We start from the raw sequence: 23,946 nt of genomic DNA, 5'->3' as shown, positions 1-23,946 counted from the left end.
AGTGACAGCGTGACACCCATGCACCAGCCACCTGGATGCTACAGTTGCCATCTTTACTGTATTTGTTTTATAGTAAGTGGATACATATGGGATGGATAGATATATTTGAGCTAGTCACAAATAGGAAAACTGAAACAAAGCCACCAAAGTGAGATGAAATGCCCTACTTCGAATACTGGCCCCAGCTGCAGGAGCAGTGTAAGAACCGGGTGAGGGGCGAGGAGCCCAGGTGGTCCGGAGGATGTTGCTGTAGGTCTTTCGTGGGCTGCTCAAGCCCAGTGCAGGAAAGGAAAGCCCTGGGTGCTCGGATGCGGACAGGCCACTTCATTCTGGCCATTAATAAGGCCCATGTCTACGAGTCAGGACCCCCTTCGTTGCAAATGGCGAAGCATTGGCTTGAGGAGCTTCAGCAGAAAAGAAGTGGATTGAGCAGATCCTAGGCTCCCATGTCACTGGGGGTAGAACAGAGGTACAAGACTGGAGCTCAGAGAGGCCGGCACCAGGGACCAGAACATGCCAGAACACTTTCTCTGCCGCTCATCTCTGTTCCTTTGCCTCCTGACGTCTGTTCTCCTGCGGCTTGTATTACAAAGCATGGCTGCCAGCAAGCCCGCGCACCCCACATCCCTTGGAAGACCTGGCTGCTTTGCTTACTTCCAATTACCTCTTTTGCTTACTTCTGATTTGTTTAAAAAAAAAAAAAAAAAAAGTCAAACAACAAGCAAAAAACTGGGAAAGGTCTCTGCTTGGCTAAGCATGAGTCATATACTGACCCTGGCCAATCTCCTGTGGCCAGGGGGGCCAGAGGCCCCCCCCTCGGAAAGCAGGGCAGTTTAGGCATGTTCTGCATGACGCTTGGGGACCCAGCCCGTCTTATGTAATCATTCTCCGGGAGTCTCCCTACCTGTGCTGCCTGATACACCAGCCACTGGCCAGGGGTGGCAGTTGAGCCCTTGAAATGTCAAAATTAAATGTGCCTTGGGGCACCTGGGTGGCTCAGGTCATGATCCTGGGATCCTGGGATCCAGCCCCACATCGGGCTCCCTACTCGGCAGGAAGCCTGCTTCTCCCTCTCCCACTCCCCCTGCTGTGTTCCCTCTCTTCCTGTGTCTCTCTCTGTCAAATAAATAAATAAAAATCTTAAAAAAAAAAAAATTAAATGTGCCTTAAGTGTGAAATACACACCCGATTGTGACGAGTCAATGCCAAAAAAATGTAAAATGCCTCATTCATATATTTTACACTGATAATATTTTGAATGTGTTGGGTTAAGAAAATATATTTTTTTATTTAAATGTTTTATTGAAAATTTAATATTTACAATTACTGTTTGTATTTTTCTCTTGCAATTTTAATTTTAAAACTTAAAAATTTTTTTATTAACATATAATGTTTGTTTCAGGGGTACAGGTCCGTGATTCAGCAGTCTTACACAATTCACAGCGCTCACCATAGCACATACTCTCCAGTGTCCATCACCCAGCCACCCCATCCCTCCCACATCCCTCCACTCCAGCAACCCTCAGTTTGTTTCCTGAGATTAAGAGTCTCTTAAGGTTTGTCTCCCTCTCTGGTTTCATCTTGTTTCATTTTTCCCTCCCTTCCCCTATGATCGTCTGTCTTGTTTCTCAAATTCCTCATATCAGTGAGATCATATGATACTTCTCTTTTTTTTTTTTTTAAGATTTTATTTATTGAGAGAGAGAGAATGAGAGACAGAGAGCATGAGAGGGAGGAGGGTCAGAGGGAGAAGCAGACTCCCCGCTGAGCAGGGAGCCCGATGCGGGACTCGATCCCGGGACTCCAGGATCATGACCTGAGCCGAAGGCAGTCGCTTAACCAACTGAGCCACTTCAGTATGCCAACTGACTTACTTCACTTAGCATAATATCCTCTAGTTCCATCCACGTTGTTGCAAATGGCAGGATTTCGGGGGTTTTTTGATGGCTACATAATATTCCATTGTGTATATATATACCCCACATCTTCTTTATCCATTCATCTGTCGATGGACATCTTGGCTCTTTCCACGGTTTGGCTCTTGTGGACATTGCTGCTGTAAACATTGGGGTGCACGTACCCCTTCGGATCCCTACATTTGTATCTTTGGGGTAAATACCCAGTAGTGCAATTGCTGGGTCATACGGTAGCTCTATTTTCAACTTCTTGAGGAAACTCCATACTGTTTTCCAGAGTGGCTGCACCATAAGAAAATATATTCTTAACGTTAATTTTTGCTTTCCTCTCACTTTGTTAATGTGGCCACTAGACATACGCGGCTGGTGTTATATTTCCATCGACAGTGCTGTGCTAAACCATTGGTTCTCAGAGTGTGGTCCCCAGGTCAGCAGTGGCATCAGCAGCACCAACTGGGAACCAGTTAGAAATGCAGATTCTCGGGCGCCTGGGTGGCTCAGTTGGTTGGGCGACTGCCTTCGGCTCAGGTCATGATCCTGGAGTCCCGGGATCGAGTCCCGCGTCGGGCTCCCTGCTCGGCAGGGAGTCTGCTTCTCCCTCTGACTCTCCCCTCTCTCCTGTGCTCTCTCTCATTCTCTCTCTCAAATAAATAAATAAAATCTTTAAAAAAAAAAAAGAAATGCAGATTCTCAGGCGTTGCTCCAGACTGTGGGAATCCGAAACTTGGGGCTGGCGTGGGGGGCAGATTGGAGGCTGGGGTTCAGGCAGCAGTCTGCATGTTAACAAGCCCTCCAAGGATTCTCATGCGCCCCCGAGTTCCACAGCCACTTCTCCAACCATAACCCGGTTTCTACCTTTGAAGATGGGATTAGGTTTCGTGTGATTTTAGAGAGCTTCAGATTCCACCACTCCCCCATCTTTGCGGAATCCAGAGGAATTTCTTAGTTACATTAATCTGTGAGCTATTTAAACTTTTTCCCTCTGTAAGCTTTCATGTGCAGGTGCTCAGCAGCTTAAATATCAGTGAAAGCATTATTGAAAATGCTTATTAAACATATCAAAGTAACACCAGAAGTGCCGTACCTGCCCAGTGATCATCTGTAACAAACCAGAAACCTCAAGCGGTGCCCAAGTCGCATTCAGGGACCAGCAAACAAAGCCCAAAGCGCAGCCGTGAACAGAGACAGAACAAGAATTACTAAGACTCGTAGCTTTCCGTGTCTGACGTTGATGTCGCAGCCAAAACAGAACGATAGAGGAGGAGGTTTGCTGCAGAGGAAAAGAAGGGCCAGCTTTTAGTCTGTATGTGCTGCCTCCTGGGGGAGCTTCTGAGCAATAAATCCTTCGCCGATGGGGTTCCTTGTGGAAGGGGCCCCCCCCCCCCCCCCCCGCCCCGTAAATGCCTTGCTGCCTCCCAAACTCGCGGGAAGGAGATAGCCTGCTGCTGGCAATAACACATCTGAGGTGTCCTTCCGCCTGGAAGGGGCAGGATCCCATCTCTTTATAACACAGAGTGGGACCACGAAGGGCTAAGTCTCCCACTGCTTGCTGACTCCGATCTTCTGTGGCTTGGGCCTGTCATCTCACCAAGGACCAAGGACGGGGCTGTTAGGGAAAGGGGGAGTGGGAGGAGCAAGTCCCCCCTCCTGGGCCACGCCCAGGGGCGGAGCCTGGAGGTGGGTGGAGGCTGTGGGTGGGATTGCAGGAGGCAGTTTCAGTGGGGGGAGGGGGAGGGCCGGGGTTGCACTCTCATTTGTTGGATTCCTCCAATTCTGGTTTGCAGACCGAGCCTTTGCTCTCCTGGCCTTTTGCTGGGGAGTTTGATTATTCCACACTCCGCCTCAGACTTACTGATTTTAGTTCTGTCCGAGAATCAGATAGAGGTCAGCAGAACCAAGTGCATATCATTTGCATTGCTGCGTTAGAAATTTCCCTTAACTGCAACGATTTCCCTTTGTCATTTGACGTGTTGTGCAGGGAATTTTCAAAATCTAAAATCAGAACCGATTTTCTCTGGGGACCCAACGGAGGCATCTGGGCATGCTTGTAGGCAGAGCGAGTAAATTTGTTTTTGTTTTTGTTTTTCTATTGAGAAAAAGTTGCTGACATCATGAACTGTTGTCATTTAGTATTAAACACATATTTCACTGGTGACCTGACAGATAATTGGAGAGGCTGGAGAAATTGGGTGCAGGGACCCTTGTTACTCTGAGACAGGAGGTAGAGAAACAGTGATGGGGCCCCTGTAGGAAGGGCAATCGAGTGACTTCGAGGGACTTCTGCCACAACCCAAGTGCCTTGTTTCGTCTTGTTGTTAAACTAGGGGTCTGTACTATTGGCCAGAAAATACAGTTCTGCTCACTTCTAGGGACTGGAAGTGCATGCAAATCATAATTTCGATATTAGCTATTTGTTTTTAAAATGAATAATTTGTTTAAAGACATTGACCAGAATTTCTGGGCTAATATTAAGACTTTTGCCATCTTCCCTCTTTTAGAAAGTGGGCTATGGGGAGTTACTGTTTCATGAGTAGAGAGAGCCTCACTTCGGGCTGATGGAGGTGGATGGTGGTGATGGTTGCACAACCATGGGAATGTATTTAATGCCACTTAAAATGGCAATTTTTATGTATATTTTATCACAATAAAAAATTTTATAAAAGAACAATGGGGAGGAAAGGAAAAAAGCAGACTAGCATTTGCAGGGGTGGAACCAGGGCTTCGCCCAAATTACAACCCACCCCTCATTTTCCTTTTTCATGCTGCTTTCTGCAGATGTCAGATCTTTTCGGGATGGCTCCGGGCATCTGCCTGGCTCCAGCCTTCTAGTACTATACCTCTTCAGAAATATTCTTGGGGCGCCTGGGTGGCTCAGTCGTTGAGCGTCTGCCTTCGGCTCAGGTCGTGATCCCAGGGTCCTGGGATCGAGCCCCACATCGGGCTCCCTGCTCCGCGGGAAGCCTACTTCTCCCTTTCCCACTCCGCCTGCTTGTGTTCCCTCTCTCGCTGTGTCTCTCTCTGTCAAATAAATAAATAAAATCTTAAAAAAAAAAAAAATCTTAAAAAAAAAAAAAAGAAAGAAATATTCTTTCCAGAAGACTTACCATGGTTGAGAAAATATATTTGCAGTGTTTCCCATTAACCCTGAATGTAATTTACCACGGCCAGAACTGTGAGCTCATTGAGGGGCTCCCCACTCTTAGACTTTAATTCCTTTCAACAAATGTTTGTTATGCTATTTTTGGGACAGGGAAGAGGTTTCTTCTGCTTTCTTTCTGTCCTCCATTAGCAGTGTTCTTCTGCCTCCTGAAGGTTCCTCTCTTCCCTCTGAACATGTTGTCTGTGTGAGATCATATACAGAGTGCCTGGTGTGGAGCACATGGTACAAATTCAGATCATTTCTATCTTTTCCTTCTACTCCTTCCATATATATGTGCATGTATATATATATATGTACGTATACATATATACATATACATACATATATATACATACATCTCTGTAATTGAGATACGTATTTTTAAGCTGTTTTTTGTTGTCCTTGAATTTTTTGTGCATTACCCTATCTTGCTTTTCGTGCATCTCACAGTTCTTTCTTCATCGGCTCCCATCTTTAAAAAACAAAAACAGGAAAGCAGGTTTTTAAAAAAAAAAAAAAACTCATTATTTGAAGTGTGACATGATGGGTATTATTCATAATCTTATAATATTCTTTGAAACAGTAATGGAAGATCATACTCGGACCTGTAAATGATAGACACAGGTTTGTCTGGGTTTGCATTTTTCCGCTGCACATGATCGTGCTCCTCCAAGTGCCTTTACTGCATCTTAACCACTGGGCAGGTGGTACCGCTCAGTGTTTTCTTGGTTTATAGCACTCCTTACTGATAATGTATGTTTTCGTCCTCTGTCTTTCCCTCTACCTGTCTCTTAGCTCAAGAGGGCCAGTAGTGAGGACATGCTCAACAAACCAGGAAGTACCACCGCTTCCGGGGTGGCTCGACTGAAAAAGACTTCGACAGCTGGAGCCATCTCTGAGCTTGCTGAGAGCCGCCTGAGGAGCAACCCAGGTAGGAAGGACCCAGGTGGGAAGACCCCAGGTGGGAGGGCCCCAGGTGGGCCCCAGGCAGGAAGACCCCAGGTGGCAAGGACTCAGGCAGGAAGGTCCCAGGCAGGAGGGACCTAAGCAAGCCATTCCTCTTGGCGCTATGAAAAACCTTCCATGATTCCTGCACCCCTCCCCTCATCAGATGTGTGTTACTGGCCCTCACTCTGGGCCCAGATGGGGGTTTAGGCAACAATGTCCCCGCCCACGGGGACGTTACATCTAGTGAGGAGACAGACAAGAAACAAAAGGTAATGAAGAAGACTGTGGCTCCCTCTGTCCATGCAGCAGTCCATCTGTCACCACGTGTGGCTGTACCTTTTGGGCCTGTCTTGGTGTGAGGTGCGTTAGCTGAGTGAATGAAGCCCGCAGGCCTCTCGAAGACATGGGTGTATGACATCCTCCCTGGATCCTCTGGAAAACTGGAAAAACCCTCTGAGTCACTTAGGTGGTGGTGGCCACGGGAACCCGCGAACTTTCTGTTTCCCTGGTTTTCTGAGAATCAGGAAAAAGGTTTTTTAACAATTATATTTGAGTTCAGAGCATGGGAAGCATCAGAAATGTATTTAATTTTCTTTGGGCACACATATATAAGAGAGCTAAGATTTCCATGGTCCAACCGTTATAACGCAGATCTCCGTGCATTGCTAAATTGTCTAAGATGGGAAAATAGCTGAAATATGTCATTATTAATTTATAATGGAGGTTGAACAGTAGTATACTTATGATTTTTGCATTCTGCATAAAATACCACAACCCAGATTAGCTTTCAAAGGTGTATTTTAATTTACTCAGTTTTCAAAAAGTTGAATCTACGAAGAGTATATATGACTTTTTTTTGGGGGGGATGTGAGGGCCTCATATTTCTATACATTGGTTATACTATTTTAAGGACTGGTTTCGTACTAAATACAGACATTTGGTTTTAAAAATACAACAAGTAAAAGTACAACTTCTTTTTATCACACCAGCCTAAACATTAATTCCAAAAGTTAACAAAGCACCGCTAAAAAAAATAACAGAATCCTGTCACTCTCAAATATTGAGGTAAAAATGTGGGATCAAAATATTAGCAAGTGGAAATCAACAAGAAATTAAAAGAATAATAGTGTAGATCACAACCAACTGGATTTATGCTCTCCAAGAATGTGTTAGTATTTGGAAATTTAGGAATATAATCTATTTACAACATTAATAGACCAAAGGAGAACCATTGGTCATCTCCATAGAGATGGAAGACATGTTTGGCAAAATTAGCAATCTTTCAGATTTAAAAACAAACTTTTGGTATACTATAAATGTACGGATACTTCTCTAGTGGGATTAAAATATATGTATCCCAAGCCAAAGCTGGAACTGTCCTCAAGGGTGAAATCCTGGAAGTATTCCCATTAAAGTCAAGAATGATTCAAGATTGCCTCATTACCAGTGCTATCTAAATTTTTCTGCAAGTATTAGCCAAGGTAGTGAGACAGGAGATCTCCAGCTACAGAAATATCAGAAATGAGGAAACAAAATGATGATTTTCTGTAGAGGATAACATTGTACTTGAGAAAAATGCTTAGAATTTCCTGAAAATTGTATCATTAGAAAAAACTTAGAATGTCCTGCAGATCTATTAGATACAATAGGAATTTAGCATGTTGTTGGTTATAGAATTTCAAATATAAATAGCTTTCTTATCAGTAACTGGTTAGAAGAGATAAAAAACACAAGAAATGATCCTCTTTATAAAGGAATGTAAAAGGTAGAATACCTAGGAATAAACTTAGTATTACAAGACCTACATTTTTTATTTTTATTTTTTAAAGATTTTATTTATTTTTTTGACAGAGAAAGACACAGCGAGAGAGGAAACACAAGCAGGGGGAGTGGGAGAGGGAGAAGCAGGCTCCTCTTGGAGCAGGGAGCCCGATGTGAGGCTCAATCCCAGGACCCTGGGATCATGACCTGAGCCGACCTGAGCCAAAGGCAGACGCTTAATGACTGAGCCACTCAGGCGCCCCTAGCCTACACTTTTTTTTTTTAAATCTTAAAACTCTTTTGAAGGACATAAAAGACGTAAATAAGTAGAAGGATACACATGGTTCTTGAATAGGAAGGTCAAATATAATAAAGATTGAATTTAATAAGTATAATATCTTAACTATAATAACATTGTCTAAATTATTCTATAAATTCATTTTCATCCCAATTAAGATATCAGCGGGAATTGACTGGGAGCGCAAACACTGGTAAAATGATACTGGGTTTATCCAAAACAGTGATTCTCAACGGGGGCCTTTTGCCCTCCATTCTCAACGGGGGCCTTTTGCCCTCCATTGCTGGTTGTTACCAGCAATGTCTACAGATATTCTTGTCATAATTAGGGGCCTACTGCTGACATCTTGTGGGCAGAGGTCAGGGATGCTGCTAAACATCCTACAACGCATAGGACAGCCCCCACAATAAAGAATTATCCAGGCCAAAATGTTAATAGTGCCTCTGTTGATAAGCCCTGATCTAGAAGACTAAATATTCCAGAATAACCAGAAAATCTCTAAAACACAGTAATCAAGGGACTAAGTTTAAACATTTTGGAACTGGAGAATAGATATGCAATTCAGTGGAACAGTGGAGAAAGTCCAGATTACACCTAGGGTAGTATATATACAGGATAGAATGGGATAAAAGTGGCATTTTATATCAAGCTAGATAATTCATTGGAAAATAAAGACTGATTGGGTCTTTAGGAAAAAATAAAGCTGGATCCTGATCTCATTCCTCTCATCAAAATAAATTCCAAGTGGATGAGAGAGTTCGATCTTAAAAAGCGAAACCATGGACGTGCAAAGAGAAAACCTCAGAGTCAGTTTGTAGTCTTGGCCTTGGAGGGTCCTTTCCAAGTAGGAACAAACACAATAGCCATATAAGAAAAGATGAAAAAAAAATCACATAAATATAAAAACTTGTTTTGTAAAAAACAGAAGTTTTTGCAATACAGGTAGCAAAAGGCGTATTTACACAGAGCTTATATAAATCAATAAGAAAAAGAAAAATGATACAATAAAAAATGGCTAGTTCACATTAAAAAGTAAAGACAGGCACTAGAAAGATGCTAAGTCTCACACAAAGGTAAAGAAATGTGACAAAACAAGAATTGGATATACCATTTCCTCTCATCAATGAGCAAACATTAAAGGCATTTCTGGTGTTATTAAGGGCACAGGGAGCCAGGACCCCACCTATAGTTGATGTACAAGGATAGTTTGGTAATATCTGTCTACATATGAAATATGTATAATCTTCCACCAAGGATCTCCTTGGCATTTAATATTACTGATTTACTTGAAAGAGGATGGCAATACATGTGGACATGCTGCAGCATTATTATAACTGTAAAATACTGGCAATACCTAAGTGTGTATCAGTACGGAGCTGGTTGCATAATGCGATTTTGGTCCAGCGGAATAGTACGCAGCCTCGAAAATGGACACAGTAGATTCGTATGTACCAATAGGGAAAGATCAAAGTACGTTACGAAATGGGGAGAAGAACATGGTGCCTGTGGTGTGATCTCATTTGCTTTGAATTTTTTTTTTAAGTATACATTAATTTAATATTTGAAATCATAACTTTTTTTTCTGGAGGGATTAAAAATGGTTATCTTTGAGGAGTTACCAGAATTGAAAGTGGTGGGGGGAAAGACTTCATATTAGATCTTTCTATACTGTTTGAAATTTTTTAAACACATACATACAATGCTTTAAAAATTAAAAACAGAGTAAAATACAGGTCATAACTGAAACTTTTTTTTTCTTTTTTTTTTTTGCATTAACCGAATCTTCCTCTTCTACTTGCCTTTTGTGATGTTTATTAACCATTTTGTTGATGAGCTGTTTAATTGTTTGATCACAGCATGTCCTCCCTTTGTTCAGGATTCCAGAGAAAGACTTGGGTTTAATCCTGGCTCCTAAAGTGGGCTCACTCCCACAGCCCCTAGGGCATTAGCATGCTTATTTGTCAAATTAAGGAAATACCTGGATATCTGCTACATGGTGGTGTCCATCAAGACAAAGATCTTGAGTACGTTGTCTGTCCTCATAAATTGTAATGGGCTATCGGCATGCAAGGTAAAATTGTTATTCCTATAGTTTCTATTCGAATTCAGTTTACCCCCTTCTTTATTCCAATGAAATTATGTCCTTTGAATTAATAGAGTTGAATTTGAAAATTACATTTTGTCTCTGGAAATTTATTTTTAAGTGTAGGCAGTCCTCAACAATTTTTTAAATCAGCTTTTGGACAGCTGGTGCTCTTGTGCATTTGTCATGTGTCCCCAGACTGCCTCATTCATGGTGAATCCAGACCCGTGCATCTGCCCATGAGCCAAACTGTGGGGTCTCATGGTGATGATGCCCCTCAGCCAGTGCTTCTGGGCTATAGGTGCTCCCACCCCTGCAATGGCCCAGGAGTGTGAGGTGGTCATTTGAATACTGGATCACATTTTGTTTTTTTTTTTACACACACAAGAAACAGGGAAACAAAAGTGCTCGTACTAGTAATGGGTGCAGGTTTTTAAATCTCACTACCGTGGAGACAAAGATGGGAATGATTTAGTGTATTAGAAATGGCACCCCCCCCCCCATCGGATGCTGGACTTTACCAGACTTCCATCAGTTCTCTCCACGTTGAGCTGTAAAGAAAAAGAATGAAAGAAGGGCCAGACGAGTTTGACTTTGTAACTCCCACGCCCACCCGAAGCTTCCACACCCAACATCCACTCCTACTGATTTTCTAGATCAATATTATCTACCCATCTGTGTTACAGCCCAGATATGTTCTTCTTCCTTTTCTCCCTAAGGTGCCCTTTGTGTATATCTCATCTTACCCTAGGGGAGTAGATTTAGAGAACGGAGTGGTCCCTTGTGTGTAGGTAGACTGCTGCCCTCCCTGCTTACCCCATCTGCGGCTCATCTCCAGGGTCCCAGGAAATGTGCGCACCCACAAAGCTACAAAGGAATCCAGCCACTAGATGGCAGCCTTGCCAAAAGTCAGCTGTGCCCTTCCGCTCTGAGCCCAGATTTTCAGGAACCCTGTAGCTACCAGACTTGAGGAACAATCCTCCTTTTTACTCATTCATTAATTCAACAAATATTTTTGAGTGCCTGCTATGTGCCCAGCACTGTTGTAGGAAAAAGGAATCATCAGTGAGCAGGACAGAGACACCTGTGTTCTTCGAGCCACATAGACAAGATGTGGAAGAGGTGATGAGGTCAGCCAGGTAGAAAGGGGTGACCCATCCAAGAACAGTGAGAGGCTACCGTGGCTTCAGCCCCATGCGCGAGGTGGACAGCAGTGGGAGACCAGGGCAGAAAGGCCAAGGAACAGAAGAGTGACATGATCTGACCTCATTCTGAAGGGAGTGCTTGGCTGCTTGCTGAGCACGGGCGAATGGAGTGGGAGGCCAGACCAGAGGCTGGCAAGGAGGTGGCCTGGGCTGGGTTGTAGCCGTGGAGCTGGGAGCCACAGTTGGCTTCTGGGTATACTTTGAAGGGTAGACTCAACAGCTCTAAACTCTCCTGACGGGTTCTTATTTTTTTTTTTAATGATTTGATTTATTTGAGCGAGAGAGCTTGAGCCGGGGGAGCAGCAGAGGGAGAGGGAGAAGCAGAAGCAGACTCCGTGCTGAGCAGGGAGCCCGACGCAGGGCTCAATCCCAGGACTCAGGTCACAGCCCGAGCCGAAGGCAGATGCTTAGCTGACTGAGCCACCCAGGCGTTCCTGAATTCCCTTCCCTTTTTAATGCTGAAGACTATTACATCGTATGCATACACCACATTTTGTTTATCCATTCATCCATCAGTGGACATCTGTGTCCTCTTCACCTCGTGGATACTGTGAAGAATGTTACTATGGACATGGGTATGCAAACAGCTGTCTGAGTCCCTGCTCCTGATCCTTTGGGTTTTATACCTCAGAGTAGGGATTGCTGATTCTCCCAGTGGGTTTGAGGTAGATGGAGGGTCAGATTTCTGCTCACAGGTGAGACCTGATGGGTGCCCAAGGGATGACATTGAAGACCAGTCCCTTCTGGAGACAGCACTTGGCCAGAGGGAGGTTCTTAGAGCCACACCGATGAACGTCATAAAAACTGGCGCTGCACAAAAGTATTCATTTAGACGGTTCTGTACATGGCACACGCGGGAATGAAAAGAATGGCATTATTTTAAACTGCTATCAGTGTTTTCTCAACGTCAAGCGAAGGGAGCCAGCTGCACCTTGGCCAAGCTCTGTGTTAATGTTCACAGAGTCTCAGACATCTCAGGAGACATTCCAGCATCAAGGCAGGCGCACATCCAAAAAGTCACCGGTGTCCTTGCCCACCCACGTGCCCATCTGTCTCCCCACCCCCAGCAAATGATGTGGCAGAGGAAAGTGAGCTGCCTCAGACCCAGCGTACCTTAGGCTCCAACCTAAGATGCTTGTCCTCTTTGACGTGAGAAGGCACCAACTCGGGCGCCTGGGTGGCTCAGTTGGTTAAGCGTCTGCCTTCGGCTCAGGTCATGATCCTAGAGTCCCGGGGTCAAGTCCCGCATCGGGCTCCCTGCTCTGCAGGGAGTCTGATTCTCCCTCTCCCGCTCCTCCCTCTTGTGCTCTCTCTCTCTCATTCTCTCTCTCAAATAAATAAATAAAATCTTTAAAAAAAAAAAAAAAAGAAGGCACCAACTCCTCTAGCTCAGAAGGTGGATATTCTTATTGCCAAGTCACATGCGAAGAAACGGGGCTCAACCCCAGTCCGAATTCTTTCCTCTGCCACATCATTTGCCGGGGGTGGGGAGACTTGTTTTCTTCCGCCATCATCTCCCTCTGGTAATGGAATCGCTACCAATAGCTCACATTCTTTGTACAAGGTGTGCTCACCACTCTTCTAAGTACTTGATACATATTATTTCCTTGAGTCTTTGCAATAACCCGAGGACCCAGGATCATCACTGTCCTTGCCGCTTTATGGATCAGAGAGATTATGCAGACTGTGCAAGTTCATGCTTAGTAAATATCGGGACCGGGACTTGCCGATGAGGAAACAGAGCCCGAGAGAACGTGGCATGGGTTGGCTTGCTGGCGTGAGAGTAGAGGTAGAAGGATGCTGGAGGTCTCGGGACTGAGAGGACAGAGGGTGGGTGGGTCAGCCCCTGGCACAGGGCGGGGGGCGGTTCATGAGCCGGGATGTGGGGGACTCGAGAGACTGGGCTGGGGGGTGGTCAGTGGATGACAAGGAGAGGAAAGAGGATGCCAGGTCTCACAGCATGAACTTCAGAGATGGAGGGGGTGCCTTTCGCAGGGTGGAGACGAGACCGCTGCAAAGTGACAGTTGGGGGTGGAGACAACACCCACACCAGCTCCTGGCCCACGGATTCCGGAAATGTGGGAAAAGGAACAGACTGGCTGGAAAAGGAAGCTGTGGGAGTCATTCAGCCTCGGAAGTGTTGGGACATTCCGAAAGGAGGCTCGGAATAAGGGGTGTGCTGATTTCGGTTGTGAGTTCTCGAGGGCCCTGTGGTTGTTGAGGGCAGAGGAGGGGGGCACTCCATTTGTTTGGGGATGAGAGCCTGCAAAAAAATCACAGACTGCCAGGAATGAGGGTTTTTGTTTTTGTTTTTTTTAAGATTTTATTTATTTATTTGAGAGAGAGAGATAGCAAGAGCCGGAACACAAGCAGGGGGAGTGGGAGAGGGAGAAGCAGGCTTCCCACCGAGCAGGGAGCCCGATGCGGGGCTCGATCCCAGGACCCTGGGACCATGACCTGAGCTGAAGGCAGACGCTTAACGACTGAGCCACCCAGGCGCCCCGGAATGAGGTTTTTTTCTGTTTCATTTTTTTCATAATATTACATGGATCATTTATTGATGAATACATTTGGTGGTAAAAAAAAATGTTTAACATTTCAGATTCGGCATTTTCATTTTTTTTCTATCTTTTTCTACATTTAGTTCATTTTTTATTTATAACATGAGATCTTTAAGCATACAGATCTTTTTTTTTTTTTAAAGATTTTATTTATTTATCTGAGAGAGAGGATGAGAGACAGAGAGCATGAGAGGGGGAGGATCAGAGGGAGAAGCAGACTCCCCGCTGAGCAGGGAGCCCGATGCGGGACTTGATCCCAGGACTCTAGGATCATGACCTGAGCCGAAGGCAGTTGCTTAACCAACTGAGCCACCCAGGCGCCCCTAAGCATACAAATCTTAAATAACAAATCTTTGAGTGTGCAACCCAGTATTCACTATAGGCACGATGTTGTAGGGCAGATCTCTGGAACCCTGCACCCACTGAACAGCAACTCCCAGCCCCCCTCTGCCCAGCCCCCCACAGCCACTGTTCTACTCTGCTTCCACACAGAGAAGAGTTTGGGTCTTTTCAATAACCCATATAAGTAGAATCATACGGCGTGTGTCCTTCTGCAACCGGCTCATTTCACTTAGCATGTCTTCAAGTTTCATCCATATTGTACCCTGTGTAAAATTTCCTTCCTTTTAAAGGCTAAGTCATATTCTATTGGATGTAAGTACCGAATTCTCTTTATCCCCCCATCATCGAGGGACTAGGAATGAGTTTATCTTCTGGCAATGCCCGGGGTAGCCCGGGTGTGAGGAGGTTTTGAACTTGGTACTCATGTCAGTAAAGTCCTGGATTCTTAGGTTGATGATTCCATGGTCCTGCATGTCCCGGGAATGTGTGGTCAGTCAGGGCTTTGGAGTGGGGTGAGGGTTTTTTTCTGACTTTGCACAGAGACGCAAAGGTGGAGAGCTGGTTTGGGCTTGCTCTGGTGTTCTGGGTCCTCCTTGGACTGTGGTCCACAGAGGTGGGAGCTCTCCCTGCATCTCCCCCAAGAATATTGACATTTTTATAGTCCTTCCATTCAGAAATGTGGCTTTCTCTCCATTTCTCTGTGTTTTCCTTTTCGTCTTTCAGTAAAGTTTGGTCGTCTTCTCTTCTTTTTCCTCCTCTTGCTTATGTTGAGGTTTTATACTTTTATTACTATGTGGATGGGATTCCTTAGTCAGTTTTTTTAAGTAAGCTCTAGGCCTAACGGGGGCTTGAACCCACGACCCCAAGATCAGGAGTCGTATGCTCTACCAACTGCACCAGCCAGGCACCAACCCCCCAGTCATTTTTTTTAATACGGAATGCTTCATAAATTTGTATGTCATTTTCCATACTAACGTCTGTGTCATTCCAATTTTAGAATGTGTGCTGCTGACGTGAGCACTCGTTGTATTTTTTAAAAAGATTATTTATTTGAGAAAGAGGGAACGTGCATGGGAGTGGGGGGACAGAGGGAGAGGGAGAGAGAGAACCCTCAAGCAGACTCCCCACTGAGCGTGGAGCCCGATGTGGGGCTCGATCCCAGGACCTTGAGATCATGACCTGAGCGGAAAGCAAGAGTCGGACGCTTAACTGACTGAGCCAACGCATTGCGTTGTTACATTGTATTTTTTAAGTAGATACTTTCCTAATATTTAATTTGTAACTCACTCCCTCCCTTATTGGTGCTAGTGGTTTCCTTCAGTGACTGGTTTCCCGTTGATTCTCCTGTGTTTTCCAAGTGAACGATTATATCAGGTGCAGATAACAATGCTTTTTATCTCCTCCATTCCAGTAATTGTGACTTTTTTGTTGTTAAGTTTTTTATTTTAATTTTTTTAATTTATTATAACATACAGTGTTATATTAGTTTCAGGTATACAATATAGTAAGTCAGCATCTCTATACATCACCCAGTGCTCATCATAAGTGTGCTCTTAATCTCCATCACCTATTTCATCCATCCCCCACCCACCTCCCCTCTGGTGACCACCAGTTTGTTCTCTGAATTTAAGAGTCTGTTTCTTGGTTTGCCTCTCTCTCTCTCTCTTTTTTTTCTCCCTTTGTTTGTTTCACTTCTTAAATTCCACTTATGAGTGAAATCACATGGCATTTGTCTTTCTCTGACTTATTTCACTTAACATTATAGTCTCTAGCTAGTCTGTTCTTTTTGAAGAACCTCCATACTGTTTTCCACAGTGGCTGCACCAGCTTGCATTCCCACCAATAGTGCAAGAGGGTTTCTTTTTCTCCACATCCCCGACAACACCTGTTGTTTCTTGTGTTGTTGATTTCAGCCGTTCTGTCTGGTGTGTGGTGATATCTCATTGTAGTTTTGGTTTGCATTTCCCTGATAGTGAGTGACATCCAGTAGTTATGTCTTTTATTTCTGATTTCTGCATATTTTGTGGGCAACCCTAGTTGTATTAAATGCTAGTGATGTCCTTGTTCTCATTTTCTGTGACTGGCTTTGCCATTAAATAGGATGCAGAAAGTTTGCTTGAGATGATGTTTGCACGTTCATTTCTCTCCTCCCTATTTTGCTCAGAGTTGTTAATAGGATTGGTGACAGATTGATTAAATGTCCTCCCAGTGGTCTGTTATTACTTTGATTATTGCTTTTCTTTTCACCCTGGACTCTCCCTCAGGAGATTCACATATGTGTATGTTTGGTCTTCTGGGTATGTCTTCCACATCATACGTTTTCTTTGATTCTTTTGATGGCTTTCATTCATCTTCTGATTTCTTTTTTTCCCCTAAGATTTATTTATTTATTTGAGAGAGAGAAAGAGAGAGCACACACAAGCAGGAAGGGCAGAGGGAGAGAGAATTTCAAGCAGACTCTGTGCTGAGCATGGAACCTGAAGTGGGGCTGGATCCTAAGACCCTGATACCATGACCTGAGCTGAAACCAAGAGTCGGAGGCTTAACCAACTGCACCACCCAAACGCCCCGATCTTCTGATTTCTTAAAATTTACCACCTAGTATGCTTTGCTTTGCATTTCTTTACTTCAGCGATTGTGTTTTTAATCTTTAGCCTAATTTCTCTGATCTCAAATTGTTTCTTCTTCACGGCTTCTTGCTCTAGCTTCGAAGCTATTAAAAGCTCCTCGAATTTCACTGGGGATGCAAATTAGAGATTTTCTAAAATGTCCTATTTCTTCCAATAACTTCGTTTCACAGGTGCATGTTCACCTGGGTTTCTCAGGTGGTTTCCCTTTTATGAACTTCCAAAACTTTCCATATACATCTAGTGATTTTTCTAGGTTCATCCTTTACAGAGGGAAGTCTGTATTTGCCCAGAATTGGAAACGAAAAGGGATTCCATTGTAGAAGATACCACTGAGGTGTAAGGTCCTATCTTTTATGCCCAGTTGAAGGAAGAAGGAAAAACGTTTCGCACTGGCCAGGGTGAGAGTGGGGAGGCACTAGAGCCGGAAGTAAGTTTTGCCATTTTCTCCTTTTGTTTTGTTTTGGTGTTGCGTTGTTGTTTTGGTGTCTGCCGGAAGGTGGCGCTATCCTCCCCTTGTGCTTCGCCACCGCTCCTGCTGTTAGTGGGTCATGGCTTTGTTGCGGTTGTTAGCTGGGCCCCCGGTTATTTCCCGTGCACAGTTTACGAGTGAAACTCAGTCAAGGAGAAAGCACCACCAGAGCGCCTTCTGAAGATCCTCCTTGCAGAGGTTCCAACGGGTGGGCCCGCTTCCCCCTTTTTTTTTAATCAACGATATTGTCTAACGCAGCCTTTAATATCCTGATATGAAATCCATTCATAGTATAACTTACCTATATACATTACTTAAAAAAAAAAAAATCAGTATCACGCCCTACCTATAAGGTACAGGAGAAATAAAAGGAAAAGAAGTTCTAACAAAATATCACGTTGTTTGAATCTGTAAATGCTGGAGGCTGAGTGCGAATTAACAGGTCTGAGTCAGGTCGGGGCTCAGCGTCTGTCTGGGGTTCAAACACCCGCACGCTGTTGACGCCAATGACTCCCTATAATGCTGACAACTCAGGGTAAATTGAGCAATGCAAAGAGCTGTCTTGCCTCGATTTGCTGGTTAGTTGCATTCCTAGAAAATGCAGTGCACAGTAACATTGTGTAAAGACTGTCTTTGTGTTGCTAAGTAAAATAGAGTTCGTTTCTGGGCTTGGATCATTATAAATAGTTTTTCCACCTCCAGGAGTGCTGGCCCCTCCTAAGAACCGAGAGTGGGCTGGGCAAGAAGCCTGGGGCAAGAATACAAATTCATTCCCTCTGTTTATTCCTCATGTTCTGATCAGTAATGAAATACCCCAGCAAGGAATATGAAGTATCAGGATTTCAGATGACCCGTTAGGATGGGGATTTGATGAAAATAATTTTCTTGCTCATTTTCATTGTTTTTATCAGGCATGATTGAATTTTATGTGGCAAAGTTTGTTCTTTTTTTTCGTCTCAGCTTTTTTCCCCCTGTGTTCCATGTTAGTATGTTCTAATTTTTATCACTTCATGATTTATAATCCTCCTCAAAAATAAAAGAAAATGTAATGACACTCAAAGTATGTAGTTTTTATATAAATTTTCAGCAAAATGTAAATTAAAGTCAATATAAAGTTGAAAATGTATTTCATGGGTTTTTTTTTTTAAGATTTTAATTATTTGACAGAGAAAGAGAGAGTTCACAAGCAGGGTTTTTTTAAGATTTTATTTATTTATTTGAGAGAGAGCATGAGTTGGGGGAGGGGCAGAGGGAGAAGCAGACTCCTCATTGGGCAAGGAGCCTGATGCGATGTGGGGCTCCATCCCAGGACCCTGAGATTGTGACCGAGCCCAAGGCAGACGCTCAACCGACTGAGCCACCCAGGCGCCCCTGTATTTCATGTTTTGAAAATAAACTTTTAATTTTGCAATAGAACATGTCCATCACCACAAGAATCCTTACCGTGGTCCTTTTCAATTAGCAATAATCACGCCTCGGATAAACCTCATTGGCTAGGATACTGCCACTGTGCAAAGCTACCATGGTCCTTTTAGAGCCAGGTTCAGTTCCCTGAACGAGTCCCCACCCCCTTCTTTATTTTATTTTATATATTTATTTGAGAGAGAGAGAGAGAGAATGAGAGAGAGCATGAAAGGGGAGAGGGTCAGAGGGAAAAGCAGACTCCCTGCTGAGCAGGGAGCCCGATACGGGACTCGATCCTGGGACTCCAGGATCATGACCTGAGCCGAAGGCAGACGCTTAACCATCTGAGCCACCCAGGCGCCCCTCCGCACCCCCTTCTTAACCCAGGCAACCACTAATCTGTTTCATTTCTACAACTTTGTTATTTCAAGAATATTACAGAAATGGAATCATACAGTCTGTAAGCTTTGGGGACTGGCTATTTCCGTTCAGAATAATTCTCTGGACATTAATCCAGGTTGTTGTGTGAGTCAAAAGTTTGTTCCTTTTTAATTTTTTCATAGTATTTCATGACATGGCTCTACCACAGTTTAACGATTCACCCATGAATCTGGGTTGTTCCTAATTTTTTGCTATCATGAATAAAACTCTTATAAACATGCATGTTCAGGTTTTTGTGTAAATATTTTGTGGGAGCATTTCTCTGGGAAAAAATGCCCAGGAGTGCAATTTCTTTGTGTGGTGGTTGCATGTTTAGCTTTTTAATAAACTGCCGAAATGTGTTCCCCAGAGTGGCTGCAACATTCTATACCCCCACCAGCGATGGATGAGTGATCCAATTTTTTCACATCTTTGCCAGCAGGAGGTACGGTCACTTTTTTATTTTAGCCCTTGGGATAGGTGTGTAGTGATATTTCATTGTAGTTTTTTTTTTTTTTTAAGATTTCATTTATTTATTTGAGAGAGAGAGAACACAAGCAGGGGTGAGAGACAGAGGGAGAGGGAGAAGCAGACTCCCTGCTGAGCAGGGAGCCCGATGTAGGGCTCGATCCCAGGACTCTGGGATCACGACCTGAACCGAAGGCAGACGCTTAACCAACTGAGCCACCAGGTGCCCCTTATTGTAGTTTTAATTTGCATTTCCCTGATGGCTGGTGATATTGAACATCTTTTCATGTGCTTATCGTATTAGAAAAATCTTCAGTGAAATATTTTGTTCATGTCATTCACTCATTTCCCAGTTGGGGTGCTTGATTTTTTTTTCTGTTGGGTCCTGTGAGTTCTTTATTATATATTCTACATCTAGTTCTTTGTTGTGTATGTGGTTTGCAAATATCTTCTCCCAATCTCCACTTTGTCTTTTTATCCTCATAACAGGGTCTTTCACAGAGCAAAAGTCTTTCATTTTGATGAAGTTGAACTGACCATTTTTTCTTTTATGAATTGGGCTTTTGATGTTAAGTTTAAGAACCCTTTGCCTAGCTCCAAATCGTGAAGATTTTCTATGTTTTTTCCCTAAAGGTGTTATGGTTTTACATTTTGCATTTAAAGACGAGATCCATTTTAGTTAATTTTTCTATAAATTATGAGACTTAAGTCACAGTTCACTTTTTTGCTCTGGATGGTCCAGTTGCTCTAACACCATTTGTTGAAAAGCGTAAGGGTATCCTTCCTCCACTGAATTGCTTTTGCAGTTCTGTTGAAAGATAGTTGGGCATATTTGTGTGGATTTATTTCTGGGTTTTCTGTTTTGTACCATTGATCTACGTGTCTATCCCTCTACCCATATCTCATAGTCTTGATTATTGTAGCTATATAAAAAGTCTTGAAATCGGGTACATTGATTCTTTGATATTAGTCTTCTTTTCCACAGTTGTTTTATCTAGTTTAGTTCCTTTTACTTTTCATTTAAATTTTATTTTATTCATTTTTCTTTTAAGATTTTATTTATTTATTTGACAGAGAGAGAGATAGCGAGAGCAGGAACACAAGCAGGGGGAGTGGGAGAGGGAGAAGAAGGCTTCCCGCTGAGCGGGGAGCCCTATGCGGGGCTCAATCCCAGGACCCTGGGATCATGACATGAGCCGAAGGCAGACGCTTAACGACTGAGCCACCCAGGCGCCCCTCATTTAAATTTTAAAATAATCTCATTACAAAGAAATCTTCTGGGAACTGGCATCTTTACTGTGTTGAGTCTTTCAAAACACAAACATGATATGTCTCTCCATTTAGATCTTTGATTTATTTCAGCAGCATCTTATAGTTTTCAGCATAAAAATCCTATACCTATTTTATTAGATTTACACTTCTTTCTTTCTTTTTTTTTTTTTTAGCAATTGTAAATGTTATGTGACCGTATTTTTAATTTTGGTGTTCATTGCTAGAATAATGAAGTGCGATTGATTTTAGTATGTTTATCTTGTATATTGCAAACTTGTTGAACTCACTAGTTCTAGATTTTTTAATTTAGATTTCTTGGGAATCTTTTTTTTTTAATTTTTAAAGATTTTATTTATTTATTTGAGAGAGAGAGAATGAGAGACAGAGAGCATGAGAGGGAGGAGGGTTAGAGGGAGAAGCAGACTCCCCGCTGAGCAAGGAGCCCGATGAGGGACTCGATCTGGGGACTCCAGGATCACGACCTGAGCCGAAGGCAGTCGCTTAACCAACTGAGCCACCCAGGCGCCCATAGATTTCTTGGGAATCTTAAGGTTGTATGCAGCTGACTCTTGCACACAGGTTTGAACTGCGCCCATCTGCTTATATGAAGATTTTTTTTTTTATAAATACAGTGAAGTACTATAAATGTATTTTCTCTTATGATTTTCTTTTTAAAAATTTATTTATTTTAGAGAGAGCGTGTGCATGCACGGAGGGGGCAGAAAGAGAGGTAGAGAGAGAATCTCAAGCAGACTGCGCTGAGTGCGGAGCCCTGACTCAGGGCTCAGTCTCATGATCCTGAGATCATGACATGAGCCGAAACCAAGAGTTGGACGCTTAACCAACTGAGCCACCCAGGTGCCCCTACAATTTTCTTCTCTCTAGCTTACTTCATTGCAAGAATGCAGTATGTAATACATAACAACATACAAAATATGTGTTGATTGACTGTTTATGTTATCAGTAAAACTTCTGGCCAACACTAGTTGTTAAGTTTGGGAGGAGTCACATGTTATACACAGATTTTCAACTGTGCAGGGGGTTGGTGCACCTCGCACTGTACTGACATATAACCGTGTTATTCAATGGTCAGCTGTGTATGTACATCTAGACATAACATTGAGTCAAGTATAATTCTGAGGGGAAAAAAACATATCTCAGGAAGGTAAAGCCTGAAACCCTGAGCAAGCTACTCCAGACAGATAGACTCTTTCTTTCTTTCTTTCTTTCTTTCTTTCTTTCTTTCTTTCTTTCTTTCTTTCTTTCTTTCTTTCTTCCTTCCTTCCTTCCTTCCTTCCTTCCTTCCTTCCTTCCTTCCTTTCTTTCTTTCTTTGATAGATTCTTTTTTTTTAACTGCCATAATTCCTAAGTAGGGGATTCTATTAAGGAAGATATTTGGGTGTGTGTGTGGGGGGGTGAATCACATTTCATTAAAATATCCATATTTCAGGTTCTGCTCTATGTTCTTTTACGTGTCATTTCATTTAAATCTCATAACTCTGTGAGACGGGTAAGATTTGCTTCATTTTATAGACAGATAAGAGAAAAATATCAGTACAATTGGAAACAGAAAAACCATAGAGAAAAATTAAAGAGACAAAGAACTGGTTCTTTTTTTTTTTTTTTTAAGTAGGCTCCACACCCACTATGGAGCCCAACACAGCTCTTGAATTCACGACCCTGAGATCAAGACCTGAGCCAAAATCAGAATCAAGAGTCAGACACTTAACTGACTGAGCCACCCAGGCGCCCCACCCACAAAGAGCTGGTTCTTAAAATGATTGATAAAGTTGACAAACCTCCAGCAAGACTGACAGAAAAAAAGAGAAAATACAGATGATCAAGATGGAACAAAATAAGATTATTACTACAAACCCTGCATTCTGAGAAGGATCGAAAGGAATACTACAAATCACTGCACACATGAATTTGTCAACTTAGAAGAAATGGACTGACTGGTTAAAAACCATAACTCCCTGCGTGCAGATGACATGATTGTCTGGGAGGCTGTGAGGCTGGCACTAAGTTTCTTAGCAGCCAGAAGAAAGAGGGAAACCTGATTCATGGGGACAAAATGAAAAGAAGCCAGTTATTAATGAAACATACAACTCTTTCTGGGGCTGAAACATAAAAAAAAAAAAAGTCTCCTTTAGGAATCTGAAGGGAACAAGGGATTCAATATTATAAAATCAAAATCATGATGTAAAGCAAATATAATATGGCTGGACACCCCACTACCACTCAGTAGGTTAATATTTTCTCCTTTATTACTCTTAAAACAATTCATAAATTTACACTCTCTAGGCAGTATTTAATCAAAACCACCACGTTCCCATTAAGTTTCAATTCACTTAAACCAAGCGATGCCCGCACCAGGAGAGAAGACTGGATTACGTGTTAGAGTAATAATACACCTGTAAACTCTAGGAACAGGGATATTATGTTATCAGTGATGGATGTTTATGTTAATAACCAATCAGTGTCTGTTAACTGAAAAGCAGACGATGCACTGAATAAGTACGGCAGGGATCATCGTGAAAACTCAGGGACTATATGGTTATAGTGCAGGATGAGGACATTCTCCCCTGTGATTGTCCTTTGTTTGAGCACTGTGACTAAAGCCCTTTTATGGGGTCAGCTGCCTCTTCTAAATGTCTGCGTTAATTTATTCTTCTAAGAGAGTGATCATGGGCGGTGTTCCTTTAGTTCCAGCCGGTTCATGGTCGGAAGGGCGCGGCCTGCTACCAATTCCCCAGGCTTCCTTATGGAAGAGCAGAAAAGGGAAGGAAAGATAGGGTCCCACCATGGGACAAGTTTTATGTTCCAGAAGAAAGTTCCACTGTTCTGGGTCCGTGTGATCATCACGTTGGTTGGAAGGGAAACTGGAGGTCTTTCCACTGAATTCATGGAACATTAAAGTTGCAGTCCTTGAACTTGGCCATGACCTTCTGAAATGTTCAAGTGGTTCAATGGAAAAACATGATCAGCTCTGTTCTCTTATGCTGCTTTTCCTGGCTGCAGACACACAGC

The 23,946-nt window shown here is 43.1% G+C and overlaps 1 protein-coding gene and 1 non-coding gene across 5 annotated transcripts in view; one reads left to right on the top strand and one right to left on the bottom strand.

The window, feature by feature from the left end:
* Nucleotides 1–23,946, top strand: part of SPECC1 (sperm antigen with calponin homology and coiled-coil domains 1) — a 193,944-nt gene that overhangs the window by 5,537 nt on the left and 164,461 nt on the right. For all 4 annotated transcript variants that reach the window (XM_034989683.1, XM_034989684.1, XM_034989685.1 and 1 more), the window contains exon 2: nt 5,851–5,986. In XM_034989683.1, the coding sequence (XP_034845574.1) occupies nt 5,851–5,986 (136 nt within the window). The remainder of the gene's footprint in view (nt 1–5,850; nt 5,987–23,946) is intronic.
* LOC118000199 lies at nt 18,737–18,871 on the bottom strand. The gene has a single exon (XR_004676406.1). It is a non-coding gene; the product is annotated as a U4 spliceosomal RNA (small nuclear RNA).

Source organism: Mirounga leonina, unplaced genomic scaffold, assembly GCF_011800145.1.
Source record: "Mirounga leonina isolate KUSES-001 unplaced genomic scaffold, KU_Mleo_1.0 Mir_488, whole genome shotgun sequence".
NCBI lineage: Eukaryota > Metazoa > Chordata > Mammalia > Carnivora > Phocidae > Mirounga > Mirounga leonina.
Note: the sequence above shows the minus strand (reverse complement) of the source record. Positions and strands in the feature narration are given on the sequence as shown.